The sequence below is a fragment of the Panthera pardus genome, unplaced genomic scaffold, assembly GCF_024362965.1.
Source record: "Panthera pardus isolate Hobbes unplaced genomic scaffold, ASM2436296v1 HiC_scaffold_25, whole genome shotgun sequence".
In the NCBI taxonomy this organism is placed as follows: domain Eukaryota; kingdom Metazoa; phylum Chordata; class Mammalia; order Carnivora; family Felidae; genus Panthera; species Panthera pardus.
In genome coordinates, this window is record NW_026526821.1 from 67,122,521 (window position 1) to 67,140,181 (window position 17,661).

Sequence of the window (17,661 nt, forward strand, 5' to 3'; positions counted from 1 at the left end):
GCTAACAGCTTACTTCCCTCCATTTCTATACTGGTGAGTCTTAGGCCTGGTAATAATGGACTTGGTGGGAAGAGTGCTTGGTGTTCTAGGTTGAAACAAATTCAGGTCTGTCCTGGAATAGAATGTACAGTTCTTATGAGTTTTAAGAGGAAAACATAAGACCAAACAAAAACTTGAGAAAATCCATATATAAATCAGGTTGCTTTAGGGTAGTTTGATAGACTGTTGAGGAAATTTGCATTTTTTTCTATCTTGATATCATTTCTAGGGAAAAGTTTGAAAAAACACAGTGGTAAAGGGACTAAACATTCAACTGTTTATTCTATAAGTAATTGTGGAATTCCCACATGGTGCCAAGCAATATATGGGTGCTTTGAGATATGCAGGGTTGAAAGAGACCCAGGCCCTGCTCTGAAAAATCATACAGTTTAACTGAAGAAGGTTGATAAGAATTATGCAGAGTACACTGGGACAAAAAGGAAGTGAGTGGCAAATTAAGCTTAGAGGTAGGTTAGGAAAGGCCTCTTAGAAAACAAAGTGTGGTGCTTGAGCCAGACCTGAAAAGTTGGGGGAATACTTGACCTTGTTGGAGGGTATCTGCTGGGAACCACAGGCTAATGAGTTTGGCTGAAGCCTAGGAGTATAAAAGAGGATTGGATAGCCTTGGTCCAGTAGCTGTAGATGTGATCACTTAGCATGGGCAAGGCAAATGAAGAAGTTTAAGCAAGCATCAGCCAAATCAAGGAGAACTTACTTAGAGTAAGGAGTTTGAACTCCTTCCTATAATTGTAACATTAGTTAGCACTCAGTTCCTTACTATGATGCTTTGAATGTGTCATCTCATTTAATCCTTCCAACTCTTTGAGGTATTGTTACTTCCTTTTACAAATACAGAGATTGAAGTTTGAAGAGAGTAAGTAACTTTCTCAAGGCCACACGACTAGTAAATGGCATACAAAGAACTCAGAAACTCTGATTTCAGAACCTGCACTCCTACCATATATGAGGTGCCTGAGTTGCTGCGGAAGGGCTTTAAAGAATGAGGCAACATTGTCAGTATTGTGTTTTGTAAAGATCACTTTGGTGTCATTGAGTTCCAGTGTTAGAATCCAATATTATATTCATCTATCACTTCATAGAATCATCTTTACTAATAATTATATTATAGCTACCTTTAAAATATGTAAGAGCAACAGAAGAACTTATTTAGGCATAGGAATTTGAGAAACAGTCACTGTCATCCAGAGTAGGTGCAGTAGTTTGTTTAAAGTATCTCTTGCTCACCTTTCAATGACTAATTTTATGTGCCAATATTTACGTTTACAGGATTGTATAACGGGGCAGGAGACATAAGAATCTCATACTGAGATCTCAAAACCTTTTTTTCTCAGTATTTTGGTTTGGTGTGGGTTTGGAATAAATTCATCCACTTAAATATTGAGCACACTTATGTACTAGGTACCAAGGATACATTAGTGAACAAAGACGACAAAAATGGAACTCACATTCTAGTTAGTAAGTTTTAGTATTTCTACTTAAGCACTAGTATACTACAAGAAAATACAAACTTTAGGCAGTTAATGATGATATTATGGGCTAAGTGCAAATCTAAGGGCAAATTTAAGGTTGCAAATCAGCATAATTTGTATCTTAATAGAAATGAAAGTAAACCAGTGGCCCAAGCAGCTTAAAGTATCAGCAATTTATCAAAATTGCTCTCCTCTATTAAAGAATCACAAGAGACAACTTCTCTGGATGCTCTTTAAATATGTATATTAGTTTTGATAGAGGCAATAAGTCCTTATAGTTATTACTGAGCTTGTAAACATTTAAATTCTGCCTCTTTTGTTCTCATAACATTCCTTAAGCAAATGAATTGAGAATCAGATAACAGAAATGTGTTAGTCTGTTAGAACAGAAATGTGTTATAACCCTCACTTTGGGGCATGTTGGTGGCTCAGTCGGTTAAGCGTCCGACTCTTGGTTTCAGCTCAGGTCATGATCTCCTGGTTCATGAGTTTGAGCGCCACGTTGGGCTCTGCACTCGCGGTGTGGAGTCTGCTTGGGATTCTCTCTCTCCCTCTCTCTCAAAAACCCTCACTTTCACATAGCTGAACCTAGTGTCTTTTAATTTTTTTCTGAATGATCGTTCATAATTTCCCAGCATCAAACCTAATGAAATATAAGCCAGGACATACAAATTAACACTTACGATGGAAATTTATTTGAACCAGTTGTTAAATCAGTAGCAGGTTTTGAACTCCAGTCAGAACTATGAAGGAAAAAAGAAATAATAAGACTTTGAACTAAGTTTTTTTGTTTTTTTTTTTAATCACTATTTGGATAGCTCTCATGACTAATGACAAATGACTTTCAACTAGAAGTTAATTATTTGCTTAATCTAAATAGTGCCAGAAAATATAAACAAAAGACCTTATAGGAGCACCAGATTTTTATTCTTTATGAACTGGACATGTTAGATAACCTAGCTAACAGTATGTTTTTTAAAAACACAGAGCTACCTTTTAAATAGTGTGAAGTATTGTCGGTGAAAAAGTAACATTGTGAAGTGTTTTTAATTGTGACAATAAGTAAGTCTTCAGTTTAATGTTAATAGCAAAACAGATTGGGTACTCCAAGTTAAAATTGTAAAGTTTTTGTAAAATTTGTAAAGTGTTTTTGTTGTTTTTGTTCCAAGAATGTACCTTGGACAAATCATTGATAATCAGGTATTCTTGATTACTGAGTGTTTTGGGTCATTTCTCTTGCAGTTAGACTTTTTTTTCCAGAATTAATTGGCAAGGCATTATGGTAAGCACACTTACAAATGTTCTAAACCAAGCAAATCAGATACAGATAAAATCCTTTTGCAAAGAAGTTTTTGGTTTCATGAAGTTAATTTCATGTGGGAGAGTTCAAATTAATTTGGCTGTAATTTATACAAGAAATAAATGTATTTAAGGAACACATTTCCTGTCCTACTGTACAGAAATAATACCTAGTTTTGTTATCATTTTTAAATATTTGGAAACTGAGAAAAGAAATGTGGTGTTAATGCAATTTTCTTATGTTGTCAGGATAAGCCTCATCAATTTTCTTTATTTTAGGTATTATATTTCAGAAATATGACTCCTTGAATTCTAATGGAAGTTTACTATGGGAGATTAAGCTAGAGATACACTAATTTTTTTGATAAGATTTTACAGGTAGTTCATTTATAAGATTATAAATGTCCTGAAATTGTTTCCTCATCATAATGTATTTCAGTGCTAGATTCTCCCTCACCACCACCTCCCCCTTCCCCGCCTCTTTTTAATAAAATTGGAAATGAGATAGACCTTTTTTTTATTAAAAGAAAAATTATTTCATGTAGCAGGAATCTCTCTGTAGGGCTTTTGCATAGTGCCATTCAAGATGTGCCCTGCCCAAGGACATCTGGCTGAGACAGTAAGTGGGGTCTGAAATTCAACCCACACTCCAGTCTTCAAGCTGTGTGCCTTCATACAGGGAAGCATTCACCTGGAGGCAGAGTTGCTTTTTTCCAGTTCACACAGAGATACAATATGGGTTAGAGTCTGCACTTTTTTTTCTTCAGGGACATGTTAGAATACTAAGCTCTTTCAAATTGTAGTCAGGTCTCATTTTAAGAGATGAGAATTGAGAGATCTTTGTTTTGCTATCCTTTTGGCTATGATATGGGAATTACTGATTAAAATTTTTTTTTACTTAGTGTTTTTTCTGTCTTGAAATACTTTTCCCTCAGATATCTAAATGGCTTCTTTTTCTCATCTCCCGGAGATCTTTGCTCAACTGTTGCCTCTTGTTGAGACCTTCTCTAACCTCTGTTTTTAAAATTGCAACCACTTTTCTCAACACTCTCTATCTCCCTTTCCTCTTAATTTTTCTCCCTAGTGTTTATCACCTTGTGACATACTGTGTTTTAATTATTCCTTTGTGTTCTGAGAGGTTAGGGATTTTCCTGTTTTGTTTTTTTGCTGTGTTCCCACAACCTGGAATGATGTCTGGCTCATAACAGGGCACTCAACTTATTGAGTGAGTAACAGAATAGAGAATTTCCAGTATCTTCTGTAAATTTCTGCAGAATCCTACTCTAGTCATGGATACTTAGTAAGTATTAAGGATTGATGATAGAGTACAGATTGAAGGCCTGGATTCTAGAAATAGACTATTGAGGTTCGTCCCATCTTTATCATTCCTAGAACCCCTCTGTGTCTTTTTCTTTTTTCTTTTTTTCTTCATTTTTAAGATGGAAATATACTAATAGTGCCCACATTATAAAGTTGGGAGAATGAGATGAGTTACTAATGCCTAGAGCATACTAAGCCCATTGATATCGTTAGTTAGTAATTTGGTGGTAGGTAGTAGCTTAATCTAAAGAAAGGAGGATAAAGAGGTCTTATACTTTATTATTTACACATTTATCAAGGACCTACTATTGTTACAGGCATTGTGGAACATGGAGGGTAAGATGGGTTCCTACCTTAAGCTGGCAGTCTAACTGGGGAGGCGTTCATATAGAGACTTGTGTTTCACAAAGTCACAGTTTATTCAAGGGGAAAGAACTACAGTATTGTGTGCTCCCTTGTAACAACCATCTTCTGATTTACCTAAGTCTGTTTGGTAAAGTCCATAACAATAACCTTTTCTGCCTTCACTAAGTTTATAGTCAGGTTGGGGAGAAGACAAGTCAATACCTTTATGACCTTATTATCTAGAATAACTCTATAATTAGATATTACAAATAAAATGGAAAACTTTGGGTTAACAAAAGTTTTCTGACTTTGAGGTAGAAATGGGAAGTTTCAAATCCAAATCTTATTTTAAACATCCTTTATAATTTAAAATTTCTAAATATTTTCTAACTTTTTCTTCATGTTTAGATTGTATCATTTCACTTTTCTTTAATTATAGTTATTCAGAATAATAGATCACCAAGATGGAGAGGAACTTTCAGTAGAAAAGTAGATATGAGAGCATAATGACTTTATCTGGAGTAGACCTGCTGATTTTCTCAACCTTTTAAAGCCTATTTTTCTTATGGAATATCTATAATTATTTTTGCCCTCATATGTATTATACAAATCTATAGTACTTGTAGGCTCATATATAATGATTAAAAACATTACTAATACTTTTGTGCCAGCAATAATTATTCATTTAGCATTTGTAGATTCACATGATCTAGACTGACCAAGTACATATACTTTTAACTCCTGTAACTAGCATGCAATTAATGCAGTACTTCATAACTGCACATATGCACAGGTAAGGATATTTTTTAAATGCTAAAAAGTAATGTCTTTGTGTACATTTTCGGTTAATTACAGTTGACCTTTGAACAATGTGGAGATTAGGGGTGCTGACCTCTGCCTCCTTCCTCAATGCAGTTGAAAATCCATGTATAACTTGATTTCCTAAAAATTTAACTACTAATAGTCTACTGTTGACTGGAAGCCTTACTGATAACATAAACAATCGATGAACACGTATTTTGTGTGTTATGAGTTATTACTGTCTTATAGTAAAGTAAGCTAGAGGAAAGAAAAAGTTATTAAAATCATAAAGAATTTTATGATCTCTAGTACCTTGCATTTGTCCTTCATTCAATACTGTTCATAAAACTGTTCATAATTTTAAGTGAACAAAAACAAATTGCAGAATAATGTGTCTCATTTTGTTTATTGTGTATGTGTATGTGTGTGTGTATTTAAGCAAAAGAATATGCACCACATCTGAATTTTGGTTACCTTTGCAAATACTTAAAATAGCTTCTCTTTTATAAAGAACATTAATATTGTTACTGGTTTCCTTTTTCAGAATCTGATATTGATGCTGCCACTGCAATGATGCTTTTAAATACTTCTATAGAACAAGGAATTTTAGAATGTAAGCAAACCTGTTTTTCTTCTTAAAATACATTTTTGTGAGTGCTTTTTCAAATGTAATTTAGAATGCAAAGTATTTAAATGTTATAGGCAAAATTGTTTTTTTCCAACTAAATTATGTTTTCATCTGAATTACTTTGTCTTATCATATTTTAATTAATTTATGTGAGCAAATTATGAGATTGAGTTTAATATTGTGATAGATCTTTTTTACATGGACCAAGAAATGAAGAAATTAACAGCATGTATAAAAATTAAACTTGAGGATTTAAAAGTAAAAATGAAAGCCATAGATAAGAAAATATAGGAAGGTATATTTATAACCTAGAAATAGGAAAACCCTTGAGATACAAGTGCAAAATCCATAAAAGAAAATGTGAGTAAATTTAACTAAATGTCAAAATTTTGAATGGGGCTCCTGGGTGGCTCAGTCAGTTAAGCAGCCAACTTTGGCTCAGGTCATGATCTCGCGGTCCATGAGTTCGAGCCCCGCGTCAGGCTCTGTGCTGACAGCTTGGAGCCTGGAGCCTGCTTTGCATTCTGTGACTCCCTCTCTAGCCCTCCCCTGTTTGCGCTCTGTCTCTCTCTGTCTTTCAAAAATGAATAAATGTTAAAAAAAAAAAATTAAAAAAAAAATTGAAGTTCTGACAACAAAAGATACCTGTAAGAAAAGTCACCCAAGCAAAACACTGAGAGAACATTTTTTTTTACTATGTATATAACAAAGGGTTAATATTGAGTATATGTATATAAAAGGATTCTACAAGTAAGAAGTAAAAAACCCAACAGAAAAACCAAGAAAATAATATGAATTAGGTAAGTCTCAAAGAAGGAAATAAAGTGCACAATACACATTTGAAAAGATAAGCAACTTGTCTAAAAGTCAGGGAAATGCAAAATGCAACAATATTGGTATACTACTTTCTTGTCCATGATAATATCAGGTGTTAATTGTAGAAACTGGATATTGTCACACACTGTAGGATGTAAATTCATAAAACCATTTTAGAGGACAGTTTGAAAATACCAATCACAAATGCCAATCAAAACCACAGTGAGATCTCATACCAGAATGTCTAGTACCAAAAAGATAAGAACTAACAAGTATTGATGAGAATGTAGAGAAAAGGGAACCTACTGTTGGTGGGAATGCAAATTGGTACAGCCACTATGGAAAACGGTATGGAGGTTCCTCAAAGACCTAAAAATAGGGGTGCCTAGGTGGCCCAGTTGGCTGAGCGTTCTACTCTTGATTTCAGCTAAGGTCATGATCATGCAGTTCCTGAGATTGAGCCCTGCGTCGGACTCTGTGCTGACTGTGTAGAGCCTGCCTTGGATTCTCTCTCTCTGTCCCTTCCCTGGTCTCTCTTGGTCTCTCAAAATAAATAAATAAACACTAAAAAAAAACAAAAAAACTAAAACCATACTATCCAGTAATTCCACTTCTGGATATTTACCCAAAGAAAACAAAAATGCTAATTCTAAAAGATATGTACATCCCTGTGTTTATTGTAGCATTATTTTCATAGCCAAAATAAGGAAGCAACTTGTGTCCATCAATACAAGAACGGATAAAGATGTGATAGATATATACAATGAAATGTTACCCACCTATAAAAAAGAATGAAATCTTGCCATTCTTGACAACCTAAAGGAACCTAGAGGGCTTTATGTTAAGTGAAATAAGCCAGACAGAAAGACAGATTCCATATGATTTCACTTATATGTGGAATCTAAAAAACAAACAAGTGAACAAACAAAAAACAAACACACTTATAAATACAGAGAACAAACCGGTGGTTGCCAGAGAGAAGGAGGGTGGGGGGATGGATGAAATTAATTGAGGGAGTTAAGAAGTTTCAAATTTCCAGTTATAAAATAAATAAGAGAGGAGTGAAAAGTACAGCATAGAGAATATAGTCAATAATGTATTAACTTTCTATAGGTGACTACACTTATAGTGAGCATTATGGAATGTATAGAATTGTCAAATCACTATGTTGTACTCCTAAAACTAATATTGTGTGTCAACTATAATACTTCAATTAAAAAAATACTAATAATAACTTGAAATGCGTGTATTCTCTTACTTAACAGTTCTGTTTCTTAGTATCCTAGAAAAATATTTGCATATGTGTAAGAAAAAGCATCAGAAGGATTTTCATTGCAGTTCTTCATAGTGGTGAAAAATTGGGAAAACCTAAATATCAAGGAAATGGTTAGCTAAACAGTGTGATACATTCTTATTGAGACATTCTGTACAAGCAGCTCAAAATAATTATATTTTTGATGGAAAGGTCAAGACATTTCATTAAGTGATTTTAAAATGTTTCAAATTAGGGGCACCTGGGTGGCTCAGTCAGTTAAACATCTGACTTCGTCTCAGGTCATGATCTCCCCAGTTCATGAGTTCGAGCCTCGCATTGGGCTCTGTGCTGACAGCTCAGAGCCTGGAGCCTGCTTCTGAATCTGCATCTGTCTCTCTCTCTCTCTGTCTCTCTCTCTCTCTCTCTCTCTCTCTCTCTCTCTCTCTCTGTATGTGTGTGTGTGTGTGCTCCCCACCCCACTCATGCTCTTGCTCTCGCTCTATCAAAAATAAATAAACATTAAAAAATTGTATAAAATAAAATGTTTCAACTTAATACCTACAGGATGATATGGTCTGCATGAAAAAAGAAACAAGCAAACAAAAACCTATAAAACATTACTAACTTAAAGCACTTACTATCCAGGAATGGTACAGTAGTTTAAATGGCCTGTTCTTGCAATCAAATGCATTTGACCTATATCGATAGATGTTTTCTTTACAACAGGTGAGAAGCCTCTTCCTCTTAAAACAGCAATGCAAAAAAAGAGGAATTACAGCAATGCATTCGGTCATCCCAGTACTGTGCGACTGCAAGAGAGTCACTCTTTAGCCACGAGCATTGATCCAAAAGAAGACCACAATTACAGTGCAAGTAGCATGGCAGCACAGCGCTGTGCATCCAGGTCTAGCGTGTCTTCTCTGTCCTCTGTGGATGAGTCATATGAATTTATCCCAAAGAGTAGCCATGTGGGAAGTGATGGCAGTGAAGGATTTCACAGTGAAGAAGATACAGATGTTGATTATGAAGATGATCCTCTTGGAGACAGTGGCTATGCGTCACAGGCTTGTGCTGATACCTCTGATAAAGGGCAGCCAGGCAAAAAGATGCGTAAACAGTTATGTCAAGAAATTGATGAGGAGCTCAAAGAGGCAGCTGGATCTCTGCTCCACCTTGCTGGAATTCGTACCTGTCTGGGTTCCCTAATAAGTACTGCAAAGACACAAAATCAAAAGCAGCGGAGAAAATAGAAATACTTATTAGTGTGAAATTATTTTAAAGTGTGGCAATACTCTTCTACTTAATTCTTTATAAGGGATATCAAAGCCATAATGGACTTCTTTTGTTTGAGGGTTGGGAGGGGTGCTAATTGTTTATTTCAAAATGTTTGTTTTAATTTCTATTAAATAATTGCTGTTAGGAACATGCCCAATCATAGATACGATGCCAAGTCCTAAAAGCATAATTTTTGTGATAAGTGTCTCCAAGATTTGGAAATTTTTGTATAAGAAAATCCACAACCTCTGTCTTAAAACTTGAAGGAAAAATCTTTTATTTTGTTAATATGTTAAAGTGGGAGAATTGGCAACTCTGTGACTTTTTTTCATTTTCTTTTCCAATCTGTAATTAACTGTAGTTGCTGATCCAGCTAAAATTTTTGCTGATGTCTTTTTCATGTACTTGTCTCTGGACACATGCAGTCCAGTAGAATGAGATTTGGAATTTTTTTTTTTGGTCTTAATTTTGGTTTTTAATTACTTTTTGTTGAAGCATGGACAAAGTTGAGTATAAATTGGAAAAGGTCCTAGATGTCTAGAAGGTTCCTTTTGTTTACATAGGCAGAAAGTACAGCAAAGAGTTCTGAGATTTAGAAAAGGCAGGTTTGTGGCATAATTTCATCTAAGAACACTCCAATTCCTATTACAGTGTTATCTTTGATTTCTTTTTTTTACCTCTCAAATATTGCATAACATTTATTGGGGCCTTTTGTTTGTTCCCAAAGTGCTTTGTAACCATTGTTTGAATTTTAGCCACTAGCTATATTTGTTGAGTAGAAACAATCCAATGAGAGGATATAGCCATAAAGTGTGTTATGGAGTTAACACTTATTTTGACACACTTTTTGCAATAAGAGTATCTTTTATTTGCTTGTTAAGTGGAGTGCATTCTGAGAATTTTGTAGTAGGAATGGAGTGTAATCTAATATAAACATTTTGAATAGTTACTACATATGTTGTCATAAATAAAGGTAGTAGATCCTTTAGGAAAAAACTTCTCTCCAGGGTTTGTATGAATTAAATTTGTATGTATTCGTAATTGAAATTGAAAGGATTTAACAAAACTGTAGAGACAGTGTACATTCAGGGGTTTTAAAATTTATACAAAATTAATCTTATACAGTACATCTTTTGGGGGAGACCGTATAATACATATTATGTGCCATTTATTCCATGCTAAAAGATTTTATATTGCTGTTCCAAATGTGCATTGACTAAGGCATTTTAAGTATTTGATCAAATCTGCTTCTACAAGACATTTTTTTCATATCATTTTTATAGTTTATATATTATTTAGAAAGAACACAAGATACTAATAAAACTAAACTTTATTATATATATTTTTTTACAGTGGTGGAAGCAACTTTCCAAAAGTTCAATTTATCTCATGATACATACATTCTGTTTTATAACAATGACCTTGTTTTCACTTTCTGATAATTTCATATACATGTACACACACACACACACACACACATACATACGTACACAGATAGGCTCATGATTTGGGATGGTTACTTTCAGCTATTTCTATGACTAAAGCATTTTCTTGGATTTGCGTGTGTGTGTGTGTGTGTGTGTGTGTGTGTGTGTGTGTGTGTGTGTTTTAAGAGACAAATATTTTTATTTTAACTTGTAAGTTTTATTTGGGCAAAACTGTCAAATGAGAAGCCTAATGAAAACATCTTTTTCAGTCGGCAAAACTTTAAGCCAGGGATAACAACATTACTATTATCTGTCCTGTTTCCATGTTAATTGTAATTGAACCTGGATAGCCACATTAATAGAATTGGTGCTGTTGAAATACAGTAATTTTTTAATTTGTTGATAACAAAAAATAGTCCTCAAGTATGCAGGATGAGATATTTGCAGTTTTTGTTCTTCATATATGTCACATCTACAGAAAATGGCTAATTCAAGTTACCACCTTTTACTGTAGACAATGAATATAACACACAAAAAATGCTTTACACAGTATAAATAGTACACAGATTATCAATATCATTCTAACAATATCTTGAAACTGTTCTGCATAGACCTTAGTAACAGTGTTTCAGTGATCTGGTTCCAGTTTATTGTGTCCTACTGAAATTCTGTACCACAGATAATCTCTCTGGTTCCTGTCCATTTGTAATTACTCTTCGAAAGCAGAGGAAAATGATCTAAGGAGGGGGAGAGTTGAGTTGTCCCTACTTTAAGAGGGATCTTCGGAATTATTTTGGCTTAATATAAATAACAGTAATACTTTAAACTTGATTTTCTCTCCCTCTTCATGTGCTCTTCCTGCAAATTTAAAAGTTAAATTTAACTTCACTAGCAAGGACAATAAACACTTTTGTACTACAAGTGAATAGGAAGAAGTCACACAATATTTTACACTTAATTCTTAAACAGAATTCATTGCATCACTCCATTTGCTGATTTACCAAGACAGTTATTTTAAAGAGAAAGTACCTTTTTAATTATGGTTCTCCCATTATTACTTTCATAGGTATTATGATCCCATTCCTCAGATGTGTTGAGATAAAAACATGGCTAATCACCACCCAATTAAAGAAAATAATTTCCAGTCCTATGTACTAGAAATTATATTTCTAATATATTCATAAGAAATTTTACTGTAATAGCAAAAATTTGGCAATTTCAGAGAGATTATATATGTTCCAGCATACTTTAAGACTGTGAATTAAGCTAACATTATTTGCCTTATATTGATATAAATTGTTACAACCAATTCCCATTTATAATAGATTTCTAGTAAAAGTTTTGACTCAGCACAATTAATCTTCATCCTTCACATCCCAAATAGAATCAGTGTTTCTTGAATATAGATTTTTGAAATTTATTTGTGCAATATATTATTAAATTCATTAATATTTTATTTTACCTTTCAGATTCAGAGAAAGAAAACATTACTTGTATTCATGGAAAGAATTATTGGTGGATCATCTCCTTGTTCCACCTTTGAGTCTTTCCTTTCCTCCCTATAGCCAGCATGACTTCTCTTAACTTAGATCCCCTTGTATATAATAAGGTTTAGAATATAAATTTTCTTCTGCTACTTTCTGAGGCATTATGTAAAGGGTTCATAGGAGGCGGTCAGTTAAATATATGTTAGGACGAATTCAAAGCTAGAGAAAGTGTTAAGGAGGGAATGTGTGTGTCTTGGTAGATCAGGAGGCCTTTCCCAGCAATTTAAGCAACAGATGTGAATACTTCACAAAGCTGTAAAGACTTTTGTCTTAAATACTACAGTAAGTTAACAACCTTTTGTGAAGACTATAGCATTTAATTCAGAAACTTTGAGGCTTTCTGGTTTACATATACTTTATAGTTTATTTTGTTGTTGTTGTTAGTTCAAAATGTATAAGCTTTGATTTAAACAAAGTTTACTTCACTGTGTTAATGATGTACTCAAAATATTTATTGAAAGACAAATTTAGAGTATTTTAATGTTCTACCTGCCATCTTTTTCTTAAAGCACATTTTTTTTGCATTTAACTGCCAGTGCCATTATCAAATTTGTTTTTAAAATTGTTGTACATTTCTTATTAAACTAAGTGCTTAATTTTAAAGTATTATGTTGGCATCCTATAGTGTATAAAAATGTATAATTGCCAATTCAGTGTAACTATTATTTATTTTTCAATGAAAGTATAAGAATGCTTTCTCATTCAAGAAATTTGAGTTATTGAACTGATTTCCTTATCCTCTTTTCTAATGTAGCATAAAAACTGCCCTGAGTTTGAGTTATAACTGCCAGTAGATGACCAGTCACAAATGAACCACTTCTCAGTTGCCAGTCTTTGCTCATATTAAAAGCAACTTAACAGATGTTTAGTTTTTGTATCTAATCTCTGATTATTAAAATGTTTATAAAGTTTATTTTTACCAAAGAGATGCAATTCATTATGATAAAGTATTGCAGAATAAACCTTGTTTTATAACATTTTTGCTTTCTCTGTTCTTTAGGGGTGGGTAGTGTAGTTGTAAGTGGTCATACTTCTGCATACACACACCCTTTCCATTTTGGTGTTATAAAGTTGAAGGTCATACAAATGAAAAATAAAATTTCAAATTCAGAATTTTTAAGTCTTTTTTTTTTTTCTAGTGTTACAGGCCATCTTAATCATTTTGAAAGCTAAAATAGTGTTAATTAAATTATTCCCTCCCTGGGGTGCCTGGGTGGTTCAGTCAGTTTAGGTTAAGCACCTGACACTTGATTTCAGCTCAGATCATGATCTCAAGGTTTGTGAGATAGAGCCCTTAGCTCAGACCCTGCTTTGGAGTCTCTCTCTACCCCTCCCCCACTCTGGCACATACACATACTCTCTCAAAAATAAATAAACTTAAAAAAAATTATTCACTTCCTGAAATTGAACTTCTTTTCCTATACATATGCATATGTATGAGATAGTTTGAAAAATAGGAAAAATTGAGTAGAATGTGAAATTATTAAGATTATTTCTAAATCCAGTAGTGTTATGGAGTGCCTGGGTGGCTCATTCAGTTAAGCATCCGACTTCGGCTCAGATCACGATCTCACAGTTTGTGAGGTCAAGCCCTGCATCAGGCTCTCTGCTGTCTGCTCTGTCTCCCTCTCTCAGCCACTTCCCCACTCTCTCTCTCTCAAAACTAACTAAAACATTAAAAAATATATAAATACAGTAGTGTTACTTCAACAATACCCAGTAATGCCATGTGTTTAAAAATTGGGTATCCATTATAAAATGAAGCAATCTACAACCAACATCTTAGTTTTAATCCCCCTAACCCCTGCTTCCCTTTGAAGTTCTGTGCTAGTAATTTAAATGGTATTATCTATGTAGAGTTTTTTATTTAAAATGAGTTGAGACAGCCATATTGATTTTAAACTACCATGATCTCTAAGCCCTCCCTCCTTTCAAAGCATCTCTGATACACAAAATCACTTACAAAGCATACCCATTTGGGAGCCAAGTATTTGTTCCCTAAGACCTTTATTCTCACTGTTGCATTAATCTTTGAGCTCATAGTAGTTCTGAAGGGGGAAGAAATATTTACACACCATTTTTAGAAAAATAACTTCCTAAAATATGGGTTAAAACACATTTAGTCTTTTCCTCAAGAACTTCGGGACATACTAATTTTTTAATTGGAAATAGAGGTTGCAAAAGTTGTGCAAAAACTTAGATGTGAAACTGTTGAAAATCTTTAAGAATGAAAATAATTATTAATCTTAGTAATAGCGTTATTCATGAATTTTTTTAAAGTATATTTATTTTGAGAAAGAGTGCACGTGTATGCACAGGTGAGTGGGGGAAGGGCAGAGAGAGATGGAGAGAATCCCAAGCAGGCTCCTCCCTGTCAGCCTCTTAGAGCCCAGCATGAGGCTTGATCTCACAAATTGATCATGATCTGAGCCAAAATCAAAAGTTGGGCTCTTAACCAACTGAGCTACCCAGGTGTACCTGCTTCATGAAATTTTAAATAGACGACTGTTTAGAAGCTGTCACCTGAAAATTAAAATAGCCATGTGCTGCACAGAGAATGTAACACTTGTGTTTAAGAATAGCTTGTGTTCCAAAAGTTTGTTTACAAATATATTCTTGGAAAAGTAGAGGTGTTTTTAAGTGAACTGCAGGCAAGTTATGAAGGCTTATTTACTTCATAATGTAATGGATAAACAATCCCTTCTTAACAAAGTGATTCTTACACAAAATGTTTGTGTAAATGGATTTACTTCCATTATAGATATTCCACAACCTTGAGATTTAGGCTCAAGTAAATACTTATAAATCAATCTAGTGGAGAAATTTTAATAAAAATGGAAACTAGGAATTGGACAGAAAGGAGATATTGTAGAGAATATTAACTTAAGGAAGATGTTAGAACCCAAAGCAAAATTGTTGCCTAATGGTTGAGAATTCTTAAGTAGAGACTGCAGCCAGCATAAAGTACTCTGCTCTGCAGTTTAGCTAAATGTATATGATAATCTTGTATATCAGGAAAGGAACTGAAAAAAAAAAAAAAAAACTCCACTTAGATTTATCAGTGCATTAATCCTGAGCACTGAGCTTTAAGTGTTGGATATACAATACGCACTAAGAAAGAAAAACAGATAATCCCTCTCAAAAATGTGAATGCAATTGTGAATTGAGATAATTGCCATGAAAGAAAAGGCTAGGGGGCTATGAAAACAATATTTAATCTGGTGTTTTAGGGGAGGCTACTCTGAAGAACGTGATTTAAGCTGAGATCTGAAAGAAACAGGTATTGGGACTGAAAGCATAGCATATTGTTCTCGGCAAGGGCAACAGCAGTCACAAATCCCTGTGATAGAAAACATGAAATTTTGGGTGAACTAAAAGGCTTGTGTGGCTACAAAGCAAAACAGTTGGTGCCAGGTCTTGCAAAGCCATGTATGTCAAGGATTTGGGCTTTTAACAATTGTAGGGAAGGGGTGCCTGGGTGGCTCAGTCAGCTCAGGTCATTAACTCAGGGGGTTCGTGAGTTTGAGTCCAGCATCCAGCTCACTGCTGTCAGCGCAGAGCCCTCTTTGGATCCTCTGCCTCCCTCTCTCCACCCCTGCCCCACTCATGCGCGCGCACTCTCTTTCTCTCTCTCTCATTCTCTTTTTCTCAAAAATAAGTAAACATTAAAAAAAAAAAAAAAGACCTAAGGGAAGTCATTAAGGGTGTAGACCCTTTAAGAAATTACCCTGATAGTTTGACTTGCAGCCATAATTGAGATACAGGTCCAGACTTAAGCTCTTCTGTAAGCAACTAGAAAACTGGACAAAATACATGAAACATTTTTTGACAAGACCAGTAAGAGTGATACATCTCTAGCCAGATTAACTAATGGGAAAAAAGGAGGACCCAAATCAGCAAAATCAGAAATGAAATGAGACATAAGGACAGATCCTATAGATAATAACAAAACAAAAACAAAAGAATATCTAAGAACTTTATGCCAGAAAATTCGCCAATTGAGATGAAATTTCAAAACTTAAATCAAGAAGAAGTAGAAATCTGAATAACTTTGTGCCTATGTGTAATTGAATTAATAACTATTAGTAATTAAAGCCTTACAACAAGATGCAATTCCAAAAGCACAACCTGTGAAAGAGAAAAACTGGTAAGTTGGACTTGGTTGAAATTAAAAATTTATGCTCTGTGAAGGTTACTATTAGGAGAATGGAAAGACAAGTCACAGCCTGGGAGAAAATATTTGCAAAACATATAAAGAACTGGTGTCAAAAATACATACAAAAAAAAAAAAAAAACTCTTAAAAATCAGTAATAAGAAAAAACCAATTTAAAAATGAGCAAAATATCCAGACACTTTATCAAAGAAGATAAACAGATGGCATATAAGCATATGCAAAGACTCTCAACATCATGTCATTAGGGAAACGGAAATTAGGACATTAAGATACCACTGCACACCTATGAAGATGGCTAAAATCCAAAACACTGGCACCACCAAATGCTGGCAAGAATGTGGAGCAAGTCTCACTCATTGCTGCTGGGAATGCAAAGTAGTGACACTATGGAAGAAAGGTTGGTGGTTTCTTACAAACTAAACATATTCTTATGTATGAGCCAGCAAGCATGCTCCTTGGTATTTACCCAAATGAGCTGAAAACACGTCCACACAAAAACCTGTGTGCAATTCTTATGCAAAACTTATTCATAATTATCAAAACTTAGAAGCAACCTAGAATTCCTTCAATATGTGAATGGATAAACTGTAGTATATCTCCATATATCTATATAAACAATAGTAATATCCATACAATGGAATATTATTCAGCTGTAAAAAGAAATGAGCTATTAACATTTCTCCAAAGAAGATATACAAATGGACAACAAGCACATGAAAAGGTGCTAAACATCACTAATTATTAGGTAAATTCGAATCAAAACCACAATGAGATACCACCTCACACTCATTAGTTAGGATGGTTACTATTTTAAAAAAATGGGCACCTGGGAGGTTCAGTCGGTTGAGCGGCTGACTCTTGATTTCGGCTCAGGTTATGATCTCACGGTCATGGGGTTGAGCCCTGCATCTGGCTCTGTGCTGAGTGTGGGGCCTGCTTAGGATTCTCTCTCTGTCAGTCAATCTCATTCTCTCTCTCTCTCTCTCTCTCTCTCCCCCTCTCCCTCTTCCCCTCTCCCCCTCCTTCTTCCTCTCCTTCTCCCTTTCCCTCTCCCTTCTCCCCTCTCCTCACATTCTGTCTCTAAAATTAAAACTTAAAAATTAAAAGAAAAAAGTAACAAGTGTTGACAAGGCCATGGAAAAATTGGACCCCTTGTACACTGTTGGTAGAAATAAAATGGTGCAGCTACTATGGAAAGTATATGGAAGTTCCTAAAGAAATTAAAAATATAATTACCATATGAT

At 34.4% G+C, this 17,661-nt stretch overlaps 1 protein-coding gene across 3 annotated transcripts in view; it reads left to right on the plus strand.

Moving 5' to 3' along the window:
* The window catches only part of FOXN2 (forkhead box N2), a 96,076-nt gene that overhangs the window by 53,394 nt on the left and 25,021 nt on the right, over positions 1-17,661 (plus strand). For 2 of the 3 annotated variants that reach the window (XM_019415887.2, XM_019416041.2), the window contains exons 5-6: positions 5,839-5,907; positions 8,720-13,219. In XM_019415887.2, the coding sequence (XP_019271432.1) occupies positions 5,839-5,907; positions 8,720-9,243 (593 nt within the window). In that variant the 3' untranslated portion in view covers positions 9,244-13,219. Of the gene's footprint in view, positions 1-5,838; positions 5,908-8,719; positions 13,220-17,661 lie in introns of those variants that run through there. The other variant, XR_008417844.1, reaches the window with a different exon arrangement.